General features: G+C 42.9%; 2 protein-coding genes across 2 annotated transcripts in view; one reads left to right on the plus strand and one right to left on the minus strand.

Annotated features, from left to right (window-relative positions):
• The first annotated feature begins 1,752 nt into the window (after positions 1-1,752).
• Positions 1,753-4,479, plus strand: LOC123374532 (golgin subfamily A member 3-like). The gene is made up of 2 exons (XM_045024601.1): positions 1,753-3,661; positions 4,394-4,479. The coding sequence occupies exons 1-2, from the start codon at positions 1,753-1,755 to the stop codon at positions 4,477-4,479; spliced, it is 1,995 nt and encodes a 664-aa protein (XP_044880536.1).
• Positions 4,480-15,429: 10,950 nt separating this feature from the next.
• ADGRA1 (adhesion G protein-coupled receptor A1) overlaps positions 15,430-22,223 on the minus strand; it is a 472,051-nt gene continuing 465,257 nt past the window's right edge. Inside the window, exon 19 of the mRNA XM_045025299.1 lies at positions 15,430-19,379. Within this exon, the coding sequence (XP_044881234.1) occupies positions 18,158-19,379 (1,222 nt within the window). The 3' untranslated portion in view covers positions 15,430-18,157. The remainder of the gene's footprint in view (positions 19,380-22,223) is intronic.

The raw sequence follows: 22,223 nt of genomic DNA on the forward strand, positions 1-22,223 counted from the left end.
AATCATCATTTGAAATTATTAGGCTGGCCAACATCACCGAAATGAATGCACTGACATCATAAAAAACAGCTGTATAAGGAAGCAAGGAAGCTAGTCTGTTCATACTTTCCAAATCTATTATACTTTTTCAGATACACATATTTTATCATACACTGTATAAGCTTTTAAAGTGTGTATTAATGTTTCAGTTTAAATTCAGATTTCCAAACAGTCACTAAATTGGTATGTAACTAGCTCACAAAACTGGGGGGGGGGTGTTGGGAAAATTCACGGGGGGTGTAGGGAAATCACTGCTGGCCACTTCATCTTGAATGGTCTCCTGTGTTATACTAAAAAATCTGTTCCACCTTGTGTTTAGTTGTGACACAGAGTACATTTCCCAGACCAGAAGAGTGCTGTGTAAGCTCGAAAGCTGGTCTCTCTCCCCAACAGAAGTTGGTCCAATAAAAGATTATTACCTCACCTACCTTGTCTCTCTAGTATCCTAGGACCAACAACCCTGTCTCTCTAATATCCTAGCCACAACAACCTTGCATACAACACCCCTCCCTGTGGGAATAGAATGTGAGATGCTGAGATTGTTTAGGCTTCTGGGCTGGGAACTGTGTGTGAAGGGCTGGCCTTGGACTCATTCTCATTGGCCAGCTAATTGTAAATAGGATGATAAGTCAGACAGGTGTGTAGGATGATAATTACCCTATGGGTTACAGCTGTGGCTGTGTGGGTTTGATTAATTAGTTAGTAATTGTGATTGCTTACCATATGGTATATAAGAGCATGCTGGGAATGAATAAACGCATATGCATACACACACACGCTCTCTCTCTCTGCTTGGGCTCTGTTCCTGCGCGAGTGCGATGCAACAAATGGTGGAGAAGCTGCGGGCCATAGTATCGCTGGCCTGAAAAAAAAAAAAAAAAAAAAAAGCGTCCGAGATCCCCCGCCGCAGGAGGGGGAGAGAGGCGGAGGAGCCGCGCTCCGGAAAACTTCCCGGCGCTGTGAAGACGCAGCGGGCAGGGGGCTGAGCGGGGGGGGGGGAGAGGGGCTCGGGTCCCACCTGGCCCCTGTTCCTGAGCCAGCGCTGATGCCTTGCGGTATCGTCCCTGCCAGGCGCTTGTCACAGGCGCTGGAGCGGCGTTCCCAGGGCGGCGGAGTCTAACAGGGCTCTGGTGTCACCTGCAACAAAAACAAAACGCCTTTGCAAGGGCTTTTCTGAAAGCTCCAGTGAGAAATGCCACGCTCAGCCTGGGTGCGCTCAGTGAATCTTCAACTAGTGTCTGCGCGGCTCCCTCTTGGCAAGTTTGGAGCGTGGCAGAGAGAGGAGAGATCAGGAGTCATAGAAACGGGAGCTACGTGCGTTTGTTACTTACAGGCAATTTGAATCTGTATTTAAATTGGAGAAAGGCCTGGAAAAAAAAAATCCGTGTGTGTGGAGGAGAAGAGGCAGAAGTCAGCCAGTCAAAAGCCTGTGTATGTGTGAGAGTTTATAAGGGAGCAATATTTTCTGACGTGCGAATCTACACTTGGAAACAAAAGTGAAGCATGTTGCATGGAGCAGATTTTACCTTGTGTTTGTAAAATGATTTTGAGGTCTAAGAAATAACCCGTTGATATAAAAACGAAGAATAAAAAAAAACACTCGTGTTGCCATAAAAAAAAAAAAGGGGGGCGCACCTGAGCTCAGTGTTGAGCGGCAAGCTGCAGGGCGTCTGAAAAGGGAGACACACCCGAACTCAGAGGTGAGCAGCTAATATGGGAACCGCTGCGTCAACAGAGGAGAAGACAGTGACACGCATCACGGAGCGGCGGGGAGAAAAGTTCCCCTCTGATGCGTTATCCCGCCTGTTGCGGTGGGGACGAAGAAGGGGACTTTCCGTTAAAACTGTTTGGGAGCGGCTGGGCTGTGAGCTTTGGAAATCGGTGGCTCAGGGCGATGAGGAGGCTTTCTCCCTGAGTCCAGTATGGCTCACCGCGCAGAGAAGACTGGAGGAGTTTGAGGATGAGAGAGAACAACTGCAGAAAATGGCTGATTTTGCAGTAACACTGGAACAAGAACTGGAACAGGTTAAATTGATTCTGCATCAGCGAGATCTGCAGTTTGAATCTTTACAGCAAGAGCATCTAGTGCTCATGAAGCAGCTCACCTTAACCCAAGAATCATTGCACACCAAAGAGCAGTCCCTAAATGACCTACAGACTCAATATGATGAGCTGGTGGCCAGGTTAGAGGAATTCCAGGGTGATGTTATTTCCAAGGATGACACGATCCAATATTTGCAGAATGAGAAGATTGTCCTAGAAGTAGCTCTGCAGGCAGCAAAAGCAAGCACAGAAGAACTTGATGAAGGAGCAAACTTCTTAGGTGAAAGTACTGAGGCAGCATCAGAAATCTTGGCACAATTGAGCCAGGTGGAAAATCTGCAACAGGAAAGTGCCAGCCTGAAGAAACAGACCCAAAAAGTAAAGGAGCAGTTCCTACAGCAAAAGGTAATGGTGGAAGCTTATCGAAGAGATGCAAGTTCACAGGACCAGCTGATTAGTGAATTGAAATCTACAAAGAAGCGGCTGGATTTGGAAGCGAAAGAATTAAAACGGGAGCTACTGAAACTTCAAGGTGAAAAGCAGTCCATTGATGTTGAACGCTCAAGATTTCAGAAGGAAGTATCCCAGGTTCACCAGCAGATGGTGGAGTTAGAAAGCCACCTCCAGTCAGTGCAAAAAGAACGGGATGACATGGAGATACAGCTACAGTCTTTGCAGATTGATAAAGAACAAATGACATCTCTTGCTGAGATGAATGAGGTATTAAAACTACAGGTAGAACAAATGCAAGAGGAAGCCAAAAAGGCCATCACTGAACAGAAACAAAAAATGAAGCGTCTGGGGTTAGATCTGACCAGTGCACAGAAAGAAATGAAGGCAAAACATACTGAACTGGAGCTGAGCAAACTAAAAGCACAAATCGCTGATGGAGGAAATACCCAGGCTTCCCATGAAAGGATTCAAGCTTTGGAGATAGAGCTGCAGGCTGTTAGCCACAGTAAGATGATGTTGGAGAAAGAGCTGCAAGAAGTAATTTCACTCACCAGCCAGGAGCTTGAGGAGTACAGGGAAAAAGTGATTGAACTTGAGGATGAGCTTCAGGAATCTAGAGGTTTCAGGAGGAAGATAAGACGTTTAGAAGAAATAAACAAGAAGTTGGCCCTTGGACTGGAACATGAACGGGGGAAGCTCACTGGTCTTGGTCAGTCTAACACTGCTTTGCGAGAGCACAGCAACATCCCCGAAACAGTACTAGCAGAGAGAGAGGCAGACCTGGTGCAGCTGAATTTCCGGGTTCAAGCAGTCCTAAAGCGTAAAGAGGAGGAGGATCAGCGAATGAGGCAACTTATTCAAGCCTTACAGACTGCCTTAGAAAGAGAAAAGTCAAAAGTTAATAACCTTGGAGAGCAGGTTGCGGCAGCCAGGGTGGGTGCAGCGCATGACCGTCGTCATTATAAAGCTGCTGTTCTTGAGCTGAGTGAAATTAAGAAAGAGCTACAAGCCAAAGAACTGCTTGTCCAAGCCCTTCAGGCTGAAGCAGACAAACTACAAGCTATTATTGAACATGCTCACGCCTCTCTGAAGGCGCTCCTCTTAAGACAGAAAGGGGGGATTTGCAGTGAGCGGGCAGACGCCTTGGATAAGACGCCTGCCGCTCGGTTGCTGAAAGCTCTTTACGTGAAAAACAGCCAGGTGCCCCCCGCGATTAAACATGTCAGAGGGATGACTGGGGAAGAGCAGGGTGCGGCCCCCCGACCCTCGGTCAAATGGTTTGATTATCAGCAGCAAATATGGAAAGGACCAGTTGACTTGCTAACGTGGGGCAGGGGTTATGCGTGTGTTGCCACTGATGCAGGTCCCAGGTGGATACCGGCGAAGTGGGTTTGGCCTTGGCTGCGTCTTCCGGAGAGCCTCACAAGACGCGCCCAGGTGCCGCGGAACCAGAGCCCCCGGAGGAGAACTGTTTGTTAGCTCTGTCAGGACTTTTCCTGTTTGATCCTCCGTGAATGAGTTACTTGTTTGAAATGATTTTTGCTGTGCCTGAAAGAAATTTTGTGTTGGCTGTATAGCATTTAGTGTATCATACAATTATTATTTAGAGTTAAGATTTATGTCTTGTGTTTTTGTTATGTTTCGTGTTGTCTGTTTTCTGGCCAGAATTGTTGTTGTGTTGTTATGTGGTTTGTGTTGTTATGTGGTTCGATGTGTCTAGTACCTCCCCCCACCCTCAGTGTCAGTTTGATTGCCTGACATCTGAGGGATCAGAGAGGGGGGAATCCTGCAGAATTTACATCATTTGTTTGTTGTGTCTTGTTTTTGTTTGTTCGGTGTTTTGGGGTTATATGTTAAGGATCGTATACCATTCTGGTAAAGCGAATGATGAGAGGTCTTGGGGCCGAAACGATCTCAACCTATTCTCAAACTTTAAATGGGTAAGAAGGCAGTTTTATATTCAGAGTTTGGACCATTAACTTTTGAAAACAGGTATAAAGTTTTAATTTTGGCTTGTGATAGATTGTGGTGTTATGTTGTTATAAGTTGGAAACGTTTGGCGAATGTTTTTATCTTGTTTCCCCTTTTTCTCTTCTTTTGATTGTGAATAAAGGGGGGAGATGTGGGCTCCGAGTAGGACTTGGTGCCTGCCCCCGATCACATGATGATTGAAATACTTGTAACAAATGTTTTTATCTTGTTTTCCTTTTTTCTCTTCTTTTGATTGTGAATAAAGGGGGGAGATGTGGGAATAGAATGTGAGATGCTGAGATTGTTTAGGCTTCTGGGCTGGGAACTGTGTGTGAAGGGCTGGCCTTGGACTCATTCTCATTGGCCAGCTAATTGTAAATAGGATGATAAGTCAGACAGGTGTGTAGGATGATAATTACCCTATGGGTTACAGCTGTGGCTGTGTGGGTTTGATTAATTAGTTAGTAATTGTGATTGCTTACCATATGGTATATAAGAGCATGCTGGGAATGAATAAACGCATATGCATACGCACACACGCTGTCTCTCTCTGCTTGGGATCACATTGAATGTTGAACTTTGCTCCTGCTCTTCTGCGATGCAACACCTCCCCCCCCGAAAGGTCTGTCCTATAGGTAAATTACTTTGGCCCAATTGATTTTCTGCATCTGAAGGGGACTCTCAAAACCACATTGAAGTTTGCAGCCTCAGTTCTTTTGGGGGCTGAAAGGTACAGTTATTTAAAAAAGGCAGGACAGCTTTTTATGGGAGACACGCCTACTGAATGCAGTACAGACAATGAATGTGTTAAATCAACTATTCTCAGAAATGGACTAGTTTTAGAACAGGTAGAGTAGTTTGCAGATGCCATCTATCTATCTTCAGAAAAGTGTTTTGTGGAGAAAAACTCAGAAATTAAAATAATGGGGGCAAATTCTGCCCACAGGCAACACCTGTGCAATCCTACTCTCCCATTGACATAATTAATCCACCCCAAGAGTGGCGGTAGCTATGTTGGCGGGAGAAGATCTTCTGCTGACATAGCACTGTCCACACTGGGGCTTATGTCAGTGTAACTTCTGTCACTCAGCACGGTGGTTTATTCACACCCTTGAGCAATATAAGTTATGCTAACATAAGCGGTAGACATAGCCTAAATGTTCTGTCAAGGCCTCCCTAAGCTGTATAGCTCCACAGTGAGCTCTTCTAACAGCCCTTGTGTCTGGCTCAAATTCAGCTCCACTTTTGCTAGGGTGACCAGATATCCTGATTTTATAGGGACAGTCCTGATAGTTGGGGCTTTGTCTTATATAGGCGCCTATTACACCCCATCCCCTGTCCTGATTTTTCACACTTGCTGTCTGGTCACCCTAACTTTTGCCCGCCACACCTGTGGCAACTTTTCCCCCTTTGCCTCACAGATATCATGCAGGACACAGCAGGCAGCTATAACCTTTGGGATGTTTATCTCACTGAGATCCAATCTTCTGAGTAAATAATGCCATTGTTCCTTCAATCTACCAAAACCACATTCAACTGTCATTCTGCACCTGCTGAACTGGTGGTTGAATCTTTTCTTGGTGCCGTTGAGATGGCCAGTGTATGGCTTCAAGAGAGCAAGGGGTAGGCTGGGTCTAGTAGCATCACTACTGGTATTTCAACATCACCAATGGTAATTCATGGTTGTGAAAGAAAGTCCCTGCTTGCAGCTTTCTGAACGGTCCTGTGTTCTTAAAGATGCAAGCATCATGAACCTTCCCTGACCAGCCAACATTGATTCGGTGAAGCATCTCTGGTGATCCACCAAAGCTTGCATAACCATAGTAAAGTAATCCTTTCTATTGATATTCTCTGGAGTAAGATGGGCTGGTGCCCAAACAGGGATATCTATCGGTGCCATCTATTGCTCCACTGCACTTTAGGAACCCCACTGGTGCAAATCCATCCACTATGTCCTGCACATTGCTAAGAGTGACAGTCCATGAGTAATGGCCCTCAACACTTACATGACAATGGCCCCCATAGTGGATTTTCCAATTCCCCTATGATTTCCCACTGACTAGCAACAATCCAGTGTTACTAGGTTTCACAGTCTGATTGCCACTTGCTTCTCCCATGAGTGCATCTCTCATTCTGTAGAAGCAGCAAAGAATCCTGTGGCACCTTATAGACTAACAGACGTTTTGCAGCATGAGCTTTCGTGGGTGAATACCCACTTCTTCGGATGCAAGTAGTGGTTCCTGCACAGAAGGGCTGGGGTGAGCTCAGCACACCGATCCACGAATCTGGCCTTTAGCATCCAAAAGTTCTGCAGCCACTGCTCATCATCCCAAACCTGGATTACAATGCCATCCCACCAGTCAATGCTCATTTCTTGGGCCCAGAAGAGGTGCTCCGCCATCTGCAGCTGCTCCATGAACACTACCAACAACCCTGAATTGGTTTTTCACCATGTCCCACGCCAATCTGTCCTCCATGATGATGTGGTTCTTTTTGCAGCTCTGCAAAAACTGGAGAAATTGTGCTTGCAACGCTCATTACAACAATGCAGAGCTGTGTGGGTTCCACACTTCTGTCAGAGATGGTGGACAGTGAGGACGGCTGTGTGGTTTTATGGGATTTTTAAAAAAGGTGTTAAAATGATGGGATATGGTGATATTAGGGGATGGAGAAAGTTGCAGGCTGGAACTTGACCCCTTGCTCCCAGTCACTCCTGTGTGACTTGTTTCTGCCCAACTGTGCATTACCAACTCCTCCAACCCCACTCCTCCCCCAAAAGAACAATGTGCTGGGCAGTGGAGAGTTGCACACTGGGATGCCTGCCCATGGTGCACTATACTGTACATGGACACAAGCACTTTTGATTCGTACATGCAGCACTGATGCAAGGAGCCAAGTAGTCATGTGTACAAGTGATATACTAACTGCAGCAGCTTTATGCCAATGTAATTTGTGGCAGCCAAAATTTGTAATGTAGATATGGCCTGAGTGGAGAAAAGATATGAAAAGTAGATTTACTAGCAGAATCCAGGAGGCAGCAAGTTCATTTACATGACATTTTATCCCTCCAGGCAAATCCATAACCTACTGCTGCAGAGCTGGGGTTTTTGTGTTTTGCCATCTGCAGAAAGGCATCTTTTCTGCTGAATAGGCAGGATTATCTAGCTTCCCTGGTCTGTGCATCTCCGAAGACTCTGGATGGTTTTTGGCTTGAATGGGCCCTGCAAGACTAGAAAAACTGCTTCCATAGTAAAGAAAAAAACTGATCAGATCTAATCTCGGCTCCACAGTGCTCACTACCTCCATCTAAAACCACCTGACATTTCACCTTCAACAAAATGTGTATCTCAAAGAGCTGCTTTGCAGAGGTTTTTTTTTTCTCTCTCTATTCAAAAGAAATGAAGTGCACTGAAATAACATCTCTACTTTACATAGCTATTAGGGCTGATTTTCTGCTCAAGGATAAAGTGTTCTGGGGAGATTTCATAGGAGTGACCTAAGGAAGGGAGGGGAGAACTAAAGGGAGATAAAATGCATGCAAAATACTTGGGACTAAAACCCAAAGTTCCTTTTCTTATATCTCTGCTGGTTGAGCAAAAAGGTATGAGCCACATCACCCTGACACATTGAGGTGCCTTCAGAAGAGCTACAGGGGACCAGGAATATTTGTGAGACTGAATTTGACAAGTTCAAAGGGGAAACACTAGAAGTCCCCTACAACATAGGTAAAGGTTGCAGTCTCAGGATACTGCAGACATCTTAAGATTCATGAGGAAGGGAAATCCATCTACAGGAGCCATGCTCGCCAGAATCCTCACCCCATGCCTAGGCTCCCATGGCTGTTGTGTGCTGTTGCAGCCATGAAGCTTACCGAGCAGGAAAGAATTCTGCCTTACATTCCTCTCTGATTTCCAGATGGAAAACCTAAGGTGAACAAGATATGAAGCAGTGGAGAATGGCTGGACTACCAGCTCCAACCCAAGCCTAATCCCTAACTAAACAAAGGCAACCGCAGATTTTCAAGTTATGCAGGGATGTTAGAGCCACACAAGTTTTCAAGGAAACTTTTAGAGCTAAAATTCTTTAAAAATGGGGTCTTTAACACCACCCTTCTTAGCAAGGAAGCTGTGCCCCAAGAGAAGAAAGACATCTTTTGGGCCCCCGTGGTTCCATGACAGAATCCTGTACTGTTGACTTCCTCAGCAGCAGAAGGGAAGGGAAGGGGGACAGGACTCCTCCCCCACCACAAGTCACCCTGGCAACTCTTCTCCCTCACCCGATGGGCAGAAGACAGCTGGGCAGCCTGCAAACAGCCTCTGACCCTGGACAGAGCCCTGGGTGCCCAGGAAAGGAGCAGTGAGGCTATGAATAGCCCTGCTTTCCTCCACATGACAGATACCAGTCAGGGAGTGGAGGAGAAAGAAGGTTTCCCTACAGCTGGCCAACATAGCACTTCCAGGCCCAGCAACTGGCCTGTCTGGAGGGAACTGGCCTGTCAACTACTCCTGCCCCTAGCCTGCCAGCAACAGAAGGAGACAGACCATCTCCCCTCATGCGTTGCAGCCAGCCCACACTGGATCTGGGATTTTGGTTCCAGAGACCCAACCTGCTTACAAATGAATCTGCAGGTTCCAAGCATCAAAGACTTAGGACTGTTCCAGGTGGGATTGGATGGTTAGTCCCTCTCCAGTGATCCCCATGGAGGACCTGCATGCTTGCACCAATCTTCTGACTGCTCAGCCAGAAAAGGAACCTGAGTGAGAACCCTGTATTACAGTTAGATTGGTAGTTAGGGTTTAATTTTGCACCATTAAGGCACATTGCCTCTGCAAATGGGCTTTCATCTGCCTGCACTGCCAATTCCCAATATAATAAAATGTGTTTCTAACAGCATCTCCTTTCAGGCCTGTAACATGTCTCCACATGTACCACCTGGGTACCCAAGATGTGGGGGACAGACAGAACTGAAGGGGCAGACATTTTTATTTAGAAACATTGGGGAGTGTGAGTCATGTGACCTAATGTGCTTGCCAGCATAGTTATTAGTAATGAAAAAGCATTATTGATATCTATTGTCATTTTAATCCTCTAATATTTTTACTGATTGTATATTCCGCTCTAATCAAATCCTTACATACAGTTCCTAGTTATTGTTTTTAATTTGTTTGCTTGTGTGAGTTTGAATTATTTGCAAGCTCAAGTGTGGTAGCTGCTGCCCAAGTATGGTAAACTCCTTGTCTCACCGGGGTCACTGCCAAGTAATTTTATACTTTAGCACACCAGAAGGAGGAGTCAGGCACATTGAGCAGCACCATGAAATGATTCCAGGTGACAGAAACTTTGGAATTGTCCAAAGGCTATAAGGTACCCCTCTCTTGCACATCATACAGGTACTCAGCCAGTGCTGAAAAAGGAGTTACATGCCTTTGTCACACTTTTCTTTGCCATGAATGAACTTAATAAGAAAATTACATAGATTTAAAACTTTAAATCTTCTGCACAGGAAATGAGGTTATATTTAAGATAAATTATTCATGACTGATATATCTGATAGTTATGATTATAAACTACAGACAGGTTCCGGTAACTCCAAAGTGGTGCCATTATAACATCAGAGCTAACTCAACTAATCAGCAGCCTTCATCTATAGATACTTTGCATGTAAGAATTCTATTGCTTGCAATGCCTCTGATATGAGAGAGACTGGTCAGATGTTTCAAGAGTGTTCATTGGTAGATTAGTTGGCTCAGTTGGTGCTATTCTTTAAAATTCACAAGACTACATGCTGGCTTGGGTATCAGTACTTGAAAAGTGACCATGGCACCACAGCTCCTTAAACCAATAAGGTAATTGTAAATTAAGAGCTAGATTCACCAGCACACTTCAACTGCTTTCTGCTGCTTTGACAATGCAAGTCAGCCATAAACCCCAATTAACTGGGCAGGGTATTTTGGCAGCTTTGCGCTGCTCTGGTTTACTGGTTAATTTGCTCCTGCAAATTAAAAAATAGGAAAACAATTTAAAGTTGATGCTACATATCTGCAAAGCATTACAAATATTGCATGGGAGCATTCCCATTGGGTTTCTTGTTTACTGTTTATGTAGGATTTTTTTTAAAAACTAAGGAAATTCACAGACAAACTATGTGAAAAGGAAGTTAAGGTTGGAAGCATGTATCAGTACTTTAAAACAATAATACGTCTGATTTTGTCAAACTTAACACAAAATGCTAGATTTCAATATCAACATTAAAAGCTGTAGTCTTCCTTCTTACACATTTTTACACTAATGAACTCTCATATATTTCCACAGCGTTGTTTTAAACCAGTGTAAATGCCAGGCTATGTCTAAGCTATGAGCTAGGTGTGTGCTTCCCCTGCTTGTGTACACATAGTTGCAGTAGCTCAATGAGAGCTAGCACACATATAAATAGTACTGTACCAACGGTAGCACACGCAGTGGCAACAGAGATATGGCTGAGTACGTACCCACTGATTTCAGGTTTTTTTTTTTTTTTTAAACTTGGCATGACTCAGCCATGCCTCTCTGCCAGTGCTACCGCAGCTACACTACTATTTGTACCAGTGCTAGCTCTAATTGAGTTACCACTAATATGTGCACATAGAGCAGGGGAATCACATACCCCTAGACATAGCCAAAGAGGAATCAGGGATCCAGTCTATCTGCTCATAGCAAAAACAGCTGAAGGCCAATACCATGAGCTAATTCTTGATTAAAGAGACAAGGTGGGTGAGAATATCTTTTTTTGGAGCAACTTCAACAATAAAAGATATTACCTCACCTACCTTGTCTCTCTAATATCCTGGGACTGACAACTACAACTACACTTAATTTCTGCTGACAGAATTGGAATATCACAATTTACTTGGCAAATTGAACAGTGGGTGCAGTTTAAAATGTCAAACTTTTGTTAGCAGTAAGATTTTACCACGGCTACCACTCTGAAACCCGTTACCAGCACTAGTGGTGTTCCTGTTCCAACTCAAACTAGGCAGGAAAGGGTTATTCTGTTACACATTGTTGCCTAAATATCTTAGGATTACATCACAGTGCAGAGCTATCAGTACAAAGGCCAGCACTGTTAAGTCAGTGCTGAAGTCAGCACTGTGCCTGAGTGGGCGATGAAGCCTAGCTTCTTTCCTAAACGGATTTTTTAGTGTCTACATCAGGAACAAAGCAGCTGGGTGCATCTCCTAGCCAGAGCAGCATATGGGGGAACACGAGAGAGAGAAAACAGAAATAAATAGAAACGTACAAAATCCCAGTCTCCACTCCTCAGGCTTCATATCCCTGTCTCCTTGCTTAGCCAGTCTTAGTCTCCCCCTCCAGCTCACGGTCCAAGTCCCAGTTTTTCCCTCCCAGTCTTTGACCCTTCCCAGATGCACTCCCAGGTCAGTCCTTGCCCAGCCATTCCTAGGACCCCACTCCCAGCTCCACATCACATCTCTTTCCCCTCCCTGACCACTGGATTCCAGTTCTAGTGTCCCCCCAGAGTTCATTATCCAACCTCAGTCTCTCTCCCATGCTGGCTCTTTGCTCCAGTCTCCTTTCTCCCTGTTTCCTTGTACCAGGCTCTTTGACCAGCCAGTCCCAGTTCTCTCTCAGCACTCCAACTCCTTGTCAGAGTTGTTGTTCTCTCCCCACAGTCCCCAAACTTCTTCCTAGCCCCAGTCTCCTTTTCTAGTCAGTCCCAGACTCTCCCCTTTTCCCAGTTCCCCAGCCGATCTCTGTTCCCCACCTCAGCTCACTTGCTCCCAATCTTCACACCATTTCCCTCACCAACTCCCAGTCCCAGTCTCCTTGCCCAACCAATTCCAGCCTCCCCTCACCATGTTGGCCCCTATTGCCAGTATCCTTGCCCAATGAATCCAGCCTCCACGCCACCAACCACCAGTTTCCAGTCCCTTGTTCTACTCCCTCCCAGTCTCAGTCTCCTTTCCCAGCCAGTGACAGTCACAGTTTCTCCCCGTCCAGTCCTAGTCTCACTCTACTCCTTTCCCTCCCTCTAGTTCAGCCTTTATCCACTCCGCATTTGAATAGGACAGCTTCCTCTTCCATGCTGCATGGGCGCTAGCAAGGGGGTCATTGAGAGCACAAAAAAGACAGGCTCCCTGCTCTCAGTTCTGGTCCCTGGCCCCATCCCAGGCCAGAGCAATTGGAGGAGCCATTACATGGAAAGTGCTCCTGAACACACATAGCCCTGGGCTGGAGCATGCTCAGTCACTCTGTGTGGGATGACACATATGCAGTGATAGAAGCTGTGAGAGGCTGTAGTGTGCTCAGCGAGAATGGAATCTTTGGAGAATTTAGTTGCTAAAACTGAAGGTGTTGAAAATGTGTGACCTGCTATTTTTCAAAGACTTGGCCAAATTTGGGCAGATTCATGGGGATGGTAATTGGTAAAAGGCATTTCCCTTGACACAAAGGCTATCCTCCTGCCAAATTTCAACTCTTTGCTCCAAAGCATGGGTGAAGCAGAGCTGTTCAGTGAAAAGATCACCAGAATTGTTTACCATGGGCAAAAAATAATGTTTGTCCCTAGCCTTATTTGTGGTAATGGCTGAGTGGTTTTTGGATGAAATTTTCCAAATAAATTCAGGTTGAGGCAGATCATGGAAAACTTCAGCCAAAATGGTTAACATGTGGCAAAGTTACAAGCAACTGAAAACAGGGTCTTATAACAGGAAGTGTAAGGTAACCTTAAGAAATAGTGCTACCAGCTCCACCTATAATAGGATAAAAGACGGGTAATGAATGAGTGCATTCTGCTAGGAATGACTACAATTCACAAACCTGAGATTATCATCTTCTCTTTTTCTCCCAAAGAATAGCCCCCGAAGATTAGTTCTTCCCTTTTCCAGCTGCATCCTTCAGGTATTGCTTAGTCTCAGGGGGTAAGTGGATGGAGCCACCGTATGCTGAGCCAGATGACTTGTCCTCTACTTGCCAGACAGCTAGACAATGTACTGCAGGAGTGGAGGAGGAGCTACGACAGTTATAATGACCAGCCAATGAAAGAAGTTGGTTGTCTGCCTACCCAGAGCCCAAGAGTCTTAAGTGATAGATATCACAGTGCGATCGGTACCTTTAGAAATACATCAAAACAACTCCCAAAGCAGATAGTAGTTGGAAGAGTAGCCCCTACTGCTTGGCAGGGGGCATGCATTTAAAACAAACCTCTCTCTCTGACTTGGTATGCTGCATAGTCTTAAGGCATGAAATTTATCAGGGAGGGTGGACAGCTCTAGAAACTGCAGAAGCTTGAAGGCCAAATCCTGACCTTTCCCATTAGACAGCAGTAAAAGCTGCTTTAGCACTTCAATTTCATTTATGCTGTCTGCCTGGACCAGACCAGTCCTGAGGACATTCAGGTTGTGTGGGAAGGTGGGGGTGAATTTATTGATTTTCACCTGGAGCTGCAGTAATTTCTGCAGAGAAGATATAGAGCAGGGAGAGAAGAGGGGACCAAAATGTATGTCTTTTATTTTACACACGCACACACACACACACACAGATTTATACCTTCACACACACACACACACACACACACACACACACACACACACACACACACACACACACACAGGTTTATACCTTGATAAGAGTACAGCTGGCTTTGAGGAATCATAGGGGATTATGCCCTTCTACATCTTCCAGTCTCCAAGGCGAAGTGATTCACCAAAATGCTCCAGGTGACATCTCATTCTGGAACTTTTGAGTGGGTCAGGCCTTTTCTGTCAAAAAAACCCATTCTGTTTTCAAAATCTGCTTAGACTTACCCAGACTGCCCCACTGATTGTCTGAAGGAAGGAACATGCTTCACTGTAGAAACAAAGAAGCACTGAGCACTAACAGGACGTCCACAACAACATCCTCAAGTGCTCAGGGAGCACAGCATTATGGACTCCATCTCAGGGCATAGATCAAAGGGGGCCAACCATTGAGAAGATTTGTGGCTGAACCTCAGGGGGTGTTTCCCTCATGATATACTTATGCTTCTCTGACAACACAGCTCTACTAGACTGTTTAGCGCCATCTGGACTCTGGATGCTCCTGGACCAGGATTTGTTCCTGAGTCTCAAAGTGAGCATGACTGTGTGGACACCTGGGAACAGCACACATGCCCCAGGCATAATTTTCAAACATTCATAATTTATTTCCATATTGAATTTCTTTACATGAGGTTAAGCAAGAATTCCTCATGCAAAACTGCATGTGTGCCATGATCCAAGTCTTAAAAGAAAGCCACTTTGGGGTGCCCAAATCTGAACTAATTAAAACTGGAAGCTGTGTACATACACAGAGTTAAGAATATATCCATCATAAGAAATTGGAGTAATAAATTTGATCCCTGTTAATTACCTTTATTTAGAGTTCAGTATGAATGTTAATTACCAACCCTCAAGTGATCTGTCAGGCAGAGGATTTTTTAAAAAGTTTACGCTTTCTTGGATTATATCATCATGGGAGTTACATTGGAAACCATAACTGCCACACTGGATTTGACTGATGGTCCATCTAATCCAGTATTCTATCTCCAACAGTTAAGAGTAAGACATGCTTTGTCTCAGGCCAGGAAGTGATCTATAAAAATCTGTTCTGCCACTTTTGTTATATTCATGCACAACTAAAACTAATATTAGTATTCAGGTGGGTTACATGTGCATGTCCAGGAGGGAATTTGTTAATACAATATATCTGCTATCCTATATGTATTTCACGGACTTTATTTTTATGTCATAAGAAATCAGGTAAAGTCAATGATTCACTGACTCTAAATGACAAAAAAAACCAACAACAATGAAATTATCCCATTTATCTTGGAAAAAAAGTCAAAAGCACAGAAAGAATTTTGGTCAAATCTGATGTTATAAAACATTTTTTAATTTATTTAATATCATGTTCTCCTACTCTGTAGTTATATATTTCTGAAAAAATAATATGCAAACAGATTATTGCATAACACATCTTTTCCAAATTAGCCCCAAAATATTTACTAAATTAATATTTTAACACAATAAGAAAGGTGTTTTCATATTTAACGTTAATTTTCCAGAGAGTTTTATCACATAAGATATTCTGTGGAAAGCAGCACCTATTTTACTTTTTTGTAAGCCATTATGAAGATCATACACAAGCCTCTCAGACAAAACAACACGAGTGACAGAAACACAAGCTGAATAAAGAGCCTCACTGAGTGTGTTCTAGCAAAGTGAATATTTCACCTGGCCATGTATGTGGGATATTTTGCATAATGGTCTATAGACCCTCTAGGATTCATCTATTACAGAATGAATATATAGTGCTGAGATACAGAGAAGTGGTATTTAGCATTATGTCTATGCTTGCTTAGGGCTCACTGTCTATGTGAAATGAGAATAAAATAATATTAAAATGAAAATAATTATTAAACAGAAAATATTGCATTATGCAAACAATGAAAATACTGTATTTTAGTTTTGAGACAGTTCAAGCACATACAGTATATACACAATAAAGCATAGGTTTTTTTTAAATTCCCCCCATCATTTAAAGAAGCAGTCATGAAACGGTTGTATACTGGTTTAAAACGCAACAACCAACTAGTGCATTCTTCCTGCTCACCTTTTAACGACACACATAATACGAAATGGATACATTACACTGCTGTAGTTTACAATATATATTTCAAATTTACAAAAATACAGAAAAACAAGATTTCTTGCACTCAGATACTGAGCATTAACCCTTTGAGTACTAATTCCCACCTGCAACACTGCAGAACACATTCATTTGACTTATGCACTTTTATAACATTGCAACAATTATAATTGTCATCTATATGTACACTGTTAGGAAATGTATTCCTACATAATTTAAAAAAAAGAGTAGGGACTAATAAACTGCAGCTAAAAGACAAATGATGGGTTGAAGCATATAAGTATTTCTGCAAAATATACATTGTAAATTGATGCTCCATCAAGGGGCTTTTATTATTTGTTCTGTTCTCTATAGCAATGTATCAGCTACCCAAGCCTGTGTTAGAATATGACAGACTTGTTCACATGGCCATACAACATTGTGCTTTGTCTTTTTATTTATGGAACCACTTCTCTCCTTTCATTGCAGACATTTTTCTTCCAGCTATATGTTTCTATTCACATTATATAACTCATTCTTACTTTGCAGCCTTCTTATTTTAAAAAACAGTTTCATTTCACATAAGGATAATTATAAATCAGCTCTGTCCTGTGAGTTGACGCTTTGTGTACATACGTTCATGGACAAAGAATTTCTTGCCAAAAGCCTTGTTAGCAGAGAATGTGACTGACCCTAAAATGCCCCATGGTTGAGCGGAATTAATGAACACAAGTAACTGCTTTTGAAGGTCAAATTTGCATTAAAGGATAAAGACAATCTGAAATTTGCTGGGACGGAAAGTGGCTTTCACATAAGATGTGAAATTAATAAATTAGTATCTGGAAAGTTATGTTTCTGGAAAATGATTAAACGTTCACTTTCCTGACAACTCTGGACTACGTTGTTCATATGATTAAACAGACAATATAGTATATACAGTCTCTCTGAACTAGATTAAGCTATTTTTAAGAAAATGACAGTAGTCCTCAAAGAGTTAATGATAAAACTGCTCTACCTAAACAGATTTTGAAAGGTTATTGTGAAACAGCTTACAGATTTGTTCAAAAGGCATACTTTACAAAGAAGTGTAAAACTTGTTGAGACAATTGCTATTACACTGCACAGTGTCACATACAATGAGTAGTGCATGCTCTGTAAAGACATTAGAGTGGACCCTTATCAAAGCTATCATATAACCTTATACAAAGGATTGTGCCACTTAAACTAGTGCAGTAGTGATTTTTTGTAGATTCATAATGCTTTAGATTAATACCAACAGGGTTTCCACAGCCTTTTACAATACTTGTTTTTACACATGTAACACTACAACACAGCAAATGGTATATCCTGACATATGTCATGCAAAATACAATCAATACAGCACCATAGATGTAACAGACATTACCTAGTACTTCTCTCCAACAAGAAAAGAGACATAACGGAGACTGTACATTACATGATTTTACAGGCCATATGCTACAGAAGATCGTTAGAGGCAGTATCACTTTGTAGGGCTAAAAAGCTGTATCAATAATTTTATAAAATCCTGCTCCTCATTTTTATTATTGTAACTTCTGATTAAAATCCATGGCACAGTAATAATATTTTGCTACAAAAATAAATAAGTAAAAGATGCGGATATGTATATAAAAGAGTCTGAAGTTACCATAGAGTTAAAAAAAAACAAAATCATGAATTAAAAGTGATGTATTTCTAAAGAAATACAGTTCTTTGTAACAAAAGGATATTGCCTCTTATATTCAGTACTCTAGACTTCAGTTTCTAATTCTCTCCCAGAACAATTTTCTAACATTCTTTTAAAAATAACTTCACTTTTAAAACACTGCTGCTACTTCTCTCTTTTAGTCGCTCATTCAGAAAACAGAAATAAAGGTGGAAAACCTGTACAATTTGCTGATGTGCTACACAAACATGTAATCTTATTCAGTTTAGAATAAAAACAAAACTGAAGATGATCTGAGTTGAAAAAGACAATATAGTAGCTCATGAACTACACAGTAGTTTCATTCTTCCAAGGACCAGTTTTGATATTTCCTGTACTATCTGAACTGTATATCATGGCTTCATGCACATTTCCCTTGAGAATTCCATTGTGATTAGTTGTATTAAACGGCAATGATTGTGTTCGTGGATGCATCTCAAAATGAGCTGTATGGTGCACAGTGTCACTTTCTGGGATTTTAGCACAACTGTATATTACAGTACTTGCATCGCTACTTTCAGGCTGGTTGATAGTAGGATATGCATCACTTTTCGCACAGCAAGCCCGTCTGTGCCCCGACTGACTATCATGCGTACTGTGTGGACTGTCTGTATGTGAACTGTGGATGCTGCCATCAATGCTCGAAGGAATATGATAGGCATATTCTCTTTCTCCTGCAGATCTATGTCGACTGAAGTAACGTGGTTTAGTTCTGCTTTTCAGACATCTGTGAATGTGCATGTTGGGCCTGAAAGTTCCCTCGTTATGCACGTGTATATGAGCTTCATCATCCAAAAGTTGATCACAGTGCATTTTTGCACAACATGGTGTAACTGGTGAAAGGCAGTTAACATGGTTTTGAACAGCTTGTAGATTAGTAAGCTTGCAGTGATTAGCAGCTGGCTGATTAAAAACAGCTGATTTGTTAGGACATGGTGACTCTTGAAGACAAGGTGCATGAACCTGCGTGTCCCCATTGACATTAACCTTTGGGCGGACATTAACTTGTACAGAATATGTGCTTCTTCTAGATGGGCAACAGGACCACCAGCAATGCCATACATCATCTCGCTTTGCACAGTGGTGGATGAGGATGAAAAGCCCCAAGGTCACACAAAATGCTCCATAGAGGCAGCTAAATATCATATCCAAGAAATGTCCTTGAGATACGGCAAGTGCTCCAAAGGTCCAAGTGGCAGTAAACAAGAACAAAGTGAACGCCGCAGCTCGAAGCTGAGCCTTAAACGAGTGCTCGTTTTCCAACAAAGAAGAAGAAATCATGGAGCATGTTGTCTGGGAAACTGACCCAGAGTCTGTAATATGACTATGGCCCACTTCAGTACTTGCCAACCTTTGCTGATCTTCTGTCCTTTCTTTTAATTCATACTTGCGTTCTGGATGACGCTTCAATTGCACATATGTGCAGAGAAAGTAAACGCAGGTGACTAGCACAATGAATGCTACTGGCCCATAAAATGCACCGAGGCTAGGTTCCCAAGCCATCCAACAACTGCAAACAAACAAACAAAAAAGTGAAAGTCAAATTAATTTTTAAACCCAAATTTGACATAATGGACAATAACGTCTCATATGTACAATACATTGGTTTTGCCTTAACAGCATGATATCCCCTTGATGTGTATGGAGAGCTCTCATTAATGTCAAACTATTAAATGTTAGCAGTGGGGGAGAGAGAATATGATAATTAAGGTTCATTATTTTGAGTCATCACCCTCAGTCCCATTAAACACGTATTTAGATTGAGATACTTTGGACTCTGGATTTACTGACTTTTTTGTTGTTGTTTGTTTTTTAAAGGAACGAATACATTGTAATATAGTATATTAAGGCTGGAGTTTTCTAAGGAGGTTAAGTGAGTTAGGCACCCAAATCCAATTGAAATTTAAGGACAATTAGCCACCATATTCCTGCAGGCTCTTTTAAAAATCCGAGCCTAAATAAATATCTTAAAGACCCAATGAAGATATTAGGTCTTCATTGCAGGTACTGCATGAGAAACACAAATGAATAGGATTCACCTATTTGTATCATTACACTTTTCAGTTTTCCTTTTGGTAGGGGAGAGATAAAAAGTAACAGCAAACAGCAACAGCAAAATAAACAGGATGTAAGGGAAAGGAGAGAGCCACATTCCCAGCCATACATAAGCTCTGATCAGCAGATCCTGCACTAAGCACAGCTCACTGGACTTAGTAGTTGGAAGATAAAGATGGCTGCATATCACCTTTGAGCTCCCCCTGTTTTGGTTGCTAGGGGCTAGCTTGTTAAGTCTGAGCAGCCTTTTAGGGAATCTTTATGGACACTGTTGCTCAGGCAGTGCAAAATTGTTGTAGCATGGGACAATATCTGGCCACACTGTAAATAACACAACCGTATGTACTTTTAGAATATCAACTACATACTTATGGGTAAAATCCTAAAGATAATCTGCATGGCAGTATAGGCTGCAAATGCCTCATTTGGTTACATACACTGGCTGTAAACTGAGCAGAACTGTCCTGGGGATAAATGGAGCTTTGTGGAGATTAGGCACTGCAGGAAATGCCACCCAGAGAGTCCAGACTGACACCACTCTGCAGCTTTCTGATTGGCCCCTGCTCATGATTTAACCCTGGAATGTGGCCCAGGAAGTTGTCTGGACAACCACACAGACTTCTGATCTGCTATTGTAATGCTGACAGACCCCGGTCATCGGGATCAAAACGGGAACCTCTGCAGCTTAGTGCATGAGCCTCTACAGCCTGAGGTAAAAGCCAACTGGCTGTTAGCTAATGCTGTAGAGCAGACTCATTAATTGCTCTCTGAGTGGTCTCAGTGCCACTAGATGGGACAGAACACCTCACCCAGAAGATGTGTGGGTTACACTATGACTCTAGACCTCACCTTGCTTTCTGACCTCCAGTCTCCAATCCCAGCCTGACTGACCCTGACTCAGTCATCCTGATTCCCACCCGGTAACTGTCTCTGATATCCAGCCTCTGACCCCAGCCTGACTCTGACTCTTGTCTATGGATCCCAGGTCTAGCAATTACTCATTCCTGCTCACTAACTACCACCTTGTGGCTGTCCTTGACTTGCAGACACCAGCTCAGTTGTGACCACAAGGTCAGACCACTTATGCCCCCGGTCCTTTACACCGTGGTCATGAGGCAGCAGGAGTTACTTCTACCCTAATGCTGTAGTCATTTAAGTATTGTGGAGAAAAGGTAACAGGACGGTGTTCCTTTTCTATTTATTTCAAACAAAACAGCAACACATGTTAGCTGAGAGAGGGAGAACGGATGAAATCCCTTTCTGTTTGCCAATATGATTGCTATTTGGGGATTGCTATTTCCCCCCCGGATGACACTCTTCTATTTCTCTTTGACTGAGTCCCATTTCCGAAACATAAGAATTCTCTGAAACCTGCACTGACCCTTTTCAGTGTCTCTCCTGTGGCCCACTGACATTTAAGCCAGGGAGGAGCCCACCATGAGAAAATGATCATTTCCATAGAAATGCAAACGTTGAGATGGATAAGTGGTATAAGCAAGAAAGACCACATGAGGAATATGTTTGTTAGAGACAAGCTCAAAGTAACAGTCTAATGGAAAAATGAGGGCGTGCAGGCTCAGAGGATTTGGTCATGTAAAGCACAGTCCTGACAGCTATATGGGTAAGAGAGTCCAGCAGATCAAGATTGAAGACAAAGCCAGAGAGGCTGACCCAAGAATAAAGTGGTGGGATGTTATAACAGAAGACATCATCATGTGGTGTGATAGAGGATACAGTATTAAACAGAACACTTTGGAGCGAGAGGATTCAGAATGGATACAGTTTGATGCAAGGAAGAAGAACAAGAAGGACCCACTCTCCTGCTGGGAGGTAGATGAGGTTCTACTTTCCCAGAGTCATTTTTCAGAGTTCATTATCTACATATGGTATTCAGAGTGAGAGGTAACTCAGACTATTTGATGTGGGCTCCATAATGCAAAAAAAAATATGCATGTTAACAATGGCCCCTTAGGGAAAGGAAAGTGGCATGGAAGAGGCATGATACTTTATTTACAATACTTATTCACAGTCCACTAATAAAAAATAGGGTTAGTCATTTACAGCCAGAGGTGTGCATGATGCTTTACAGGAGAACAGAAGTCCCCAGTACTGCATGTGGTCCATCTAATAAAATGGTTCTGAAACTTTTCCATGCCAGGACTCCCTCTCACCACACTTTCATGTAGCCAGAATCCCCCTGACCATTTAGTAATATGAGTGGTTATACTCTCTGGGTTCAGAACCCCCATCATTTAACAAAATTCAGCTGTGGTGTGTTTTGGTCAGCTTGAGTAGCATT

The sequence above is a fragment of the Mauremys mutica genome, chromosome 7 (assembly GCF_020497125.1).
Source record: "Mauremys mutica isolate MM-2020 ecotype Southern chromosome 7, ASM2049712v1, whole genome shotgun sequence".
In the NCBI taxonomy this organism is placed as follows: Eukaryota; Metazoa; Chordata; order Testudines; family Geoemydidae; genus Mauremys; species Mauremys mutica.

What these genes read in the sequence shown, in the direction of transcription:
- LOC123374532 (XM_045024601.1), top strand. Translation starts at nt 1,753, where the DNA reads ATGGGAACCGCTGCGTCAACAGAGGAGAAGACAGTGACACGCATCACG. An exon ending in ACAGAAAGGGGGGATTTGCA is followed by an intron (nt 3,662 to 4,393) that starts GTGAGCGGGCAG and finishes TTATATGTTAAG; the next exon opens with GATCGTATACCATTCTGGTA.